Source organism: Plasmopara halstedii, assembly GCF_900000015.1.
Source record: "Plasmopara halstedii genome assembly, contig: Scaffold_350, whole genome shotgun sequence".
Classification (NCBI taxonomy): Eukaryota; Oomycota; class Peronosporomycetes; order Peronosporales; family Peronosporaceae; genus Plasmopara; species Plasmopara halstedii.
Genome location: NW_020187271.1, coordinates 10,772 through 11,240, shown reverse-complemented (window position 1 = coordinate 11,240; position 469 = coordinate 10,772). Strand labels below are relative to the sequence as shown.

The 469-nt window shown below is 45.4% G+C and overlaps 1 protein-coding gene across 1 annotated transcript in view; it reads right to left on the bottom strand.

Moving 5' to 3' along the window:
* PHALS_09051 (CRN-like protein) overlaps window positions 1-469 on the bottom strand; it is a gene marked incomplete at both ends in the record, with an annotated part of 888 nt that overhangs the window by 23 nt on the left and 396 nt on the right. Inside the window, one exon of the mRNA XM_024724484.1 lies at window positions 1-469. This exon is cut by the window's left edge and continues 23 nt beyond it; it is cut by the window's right edge and continues 396 nt beyond it. Within this exon, the coding sequence (XP_024575355.1) occupies window positions 1-469 (469 nt within the window).

Here is a 469-nt window from a genome sequence, read left to right as displayed (position 1 = left end):
AGAACTGATCACAACAGCGATAAAAAACGCCATCTTGCGATACAACTTGGGCGGCTTTTTGCGTCGGAACCACTACCAATACATGAACAGGGAAATTTTTCGTCTTGACATCATCTTTCGTGACTTGAAAGCGAATGTCTATCTCCGACAAACCAACTAGGCTCAACGGTGCCCCCACAACGTCCAAGGGCTCAAAATCACTCGTAACACCTTTCATAGCTTCGTTTTCGATCAACCACGCATCGCCTTTCTTCGCGAGGTACAGCTTTAATTCGTCAGCAGCAAACATATACTCCTTCTCCTTTTTGATGACCTTCTTCAAGTGGTCCACTGACTGACTAGCGTCGATATCCACAGGGAACACGCTTCCTTTCACACCGACGATCGCGCAGAAAAGCGTCACCATGTTTCTACTTGCTGAGGTCTTATCAATTGTGAAGCCACATTTCATATCATAGTCAATCAAATG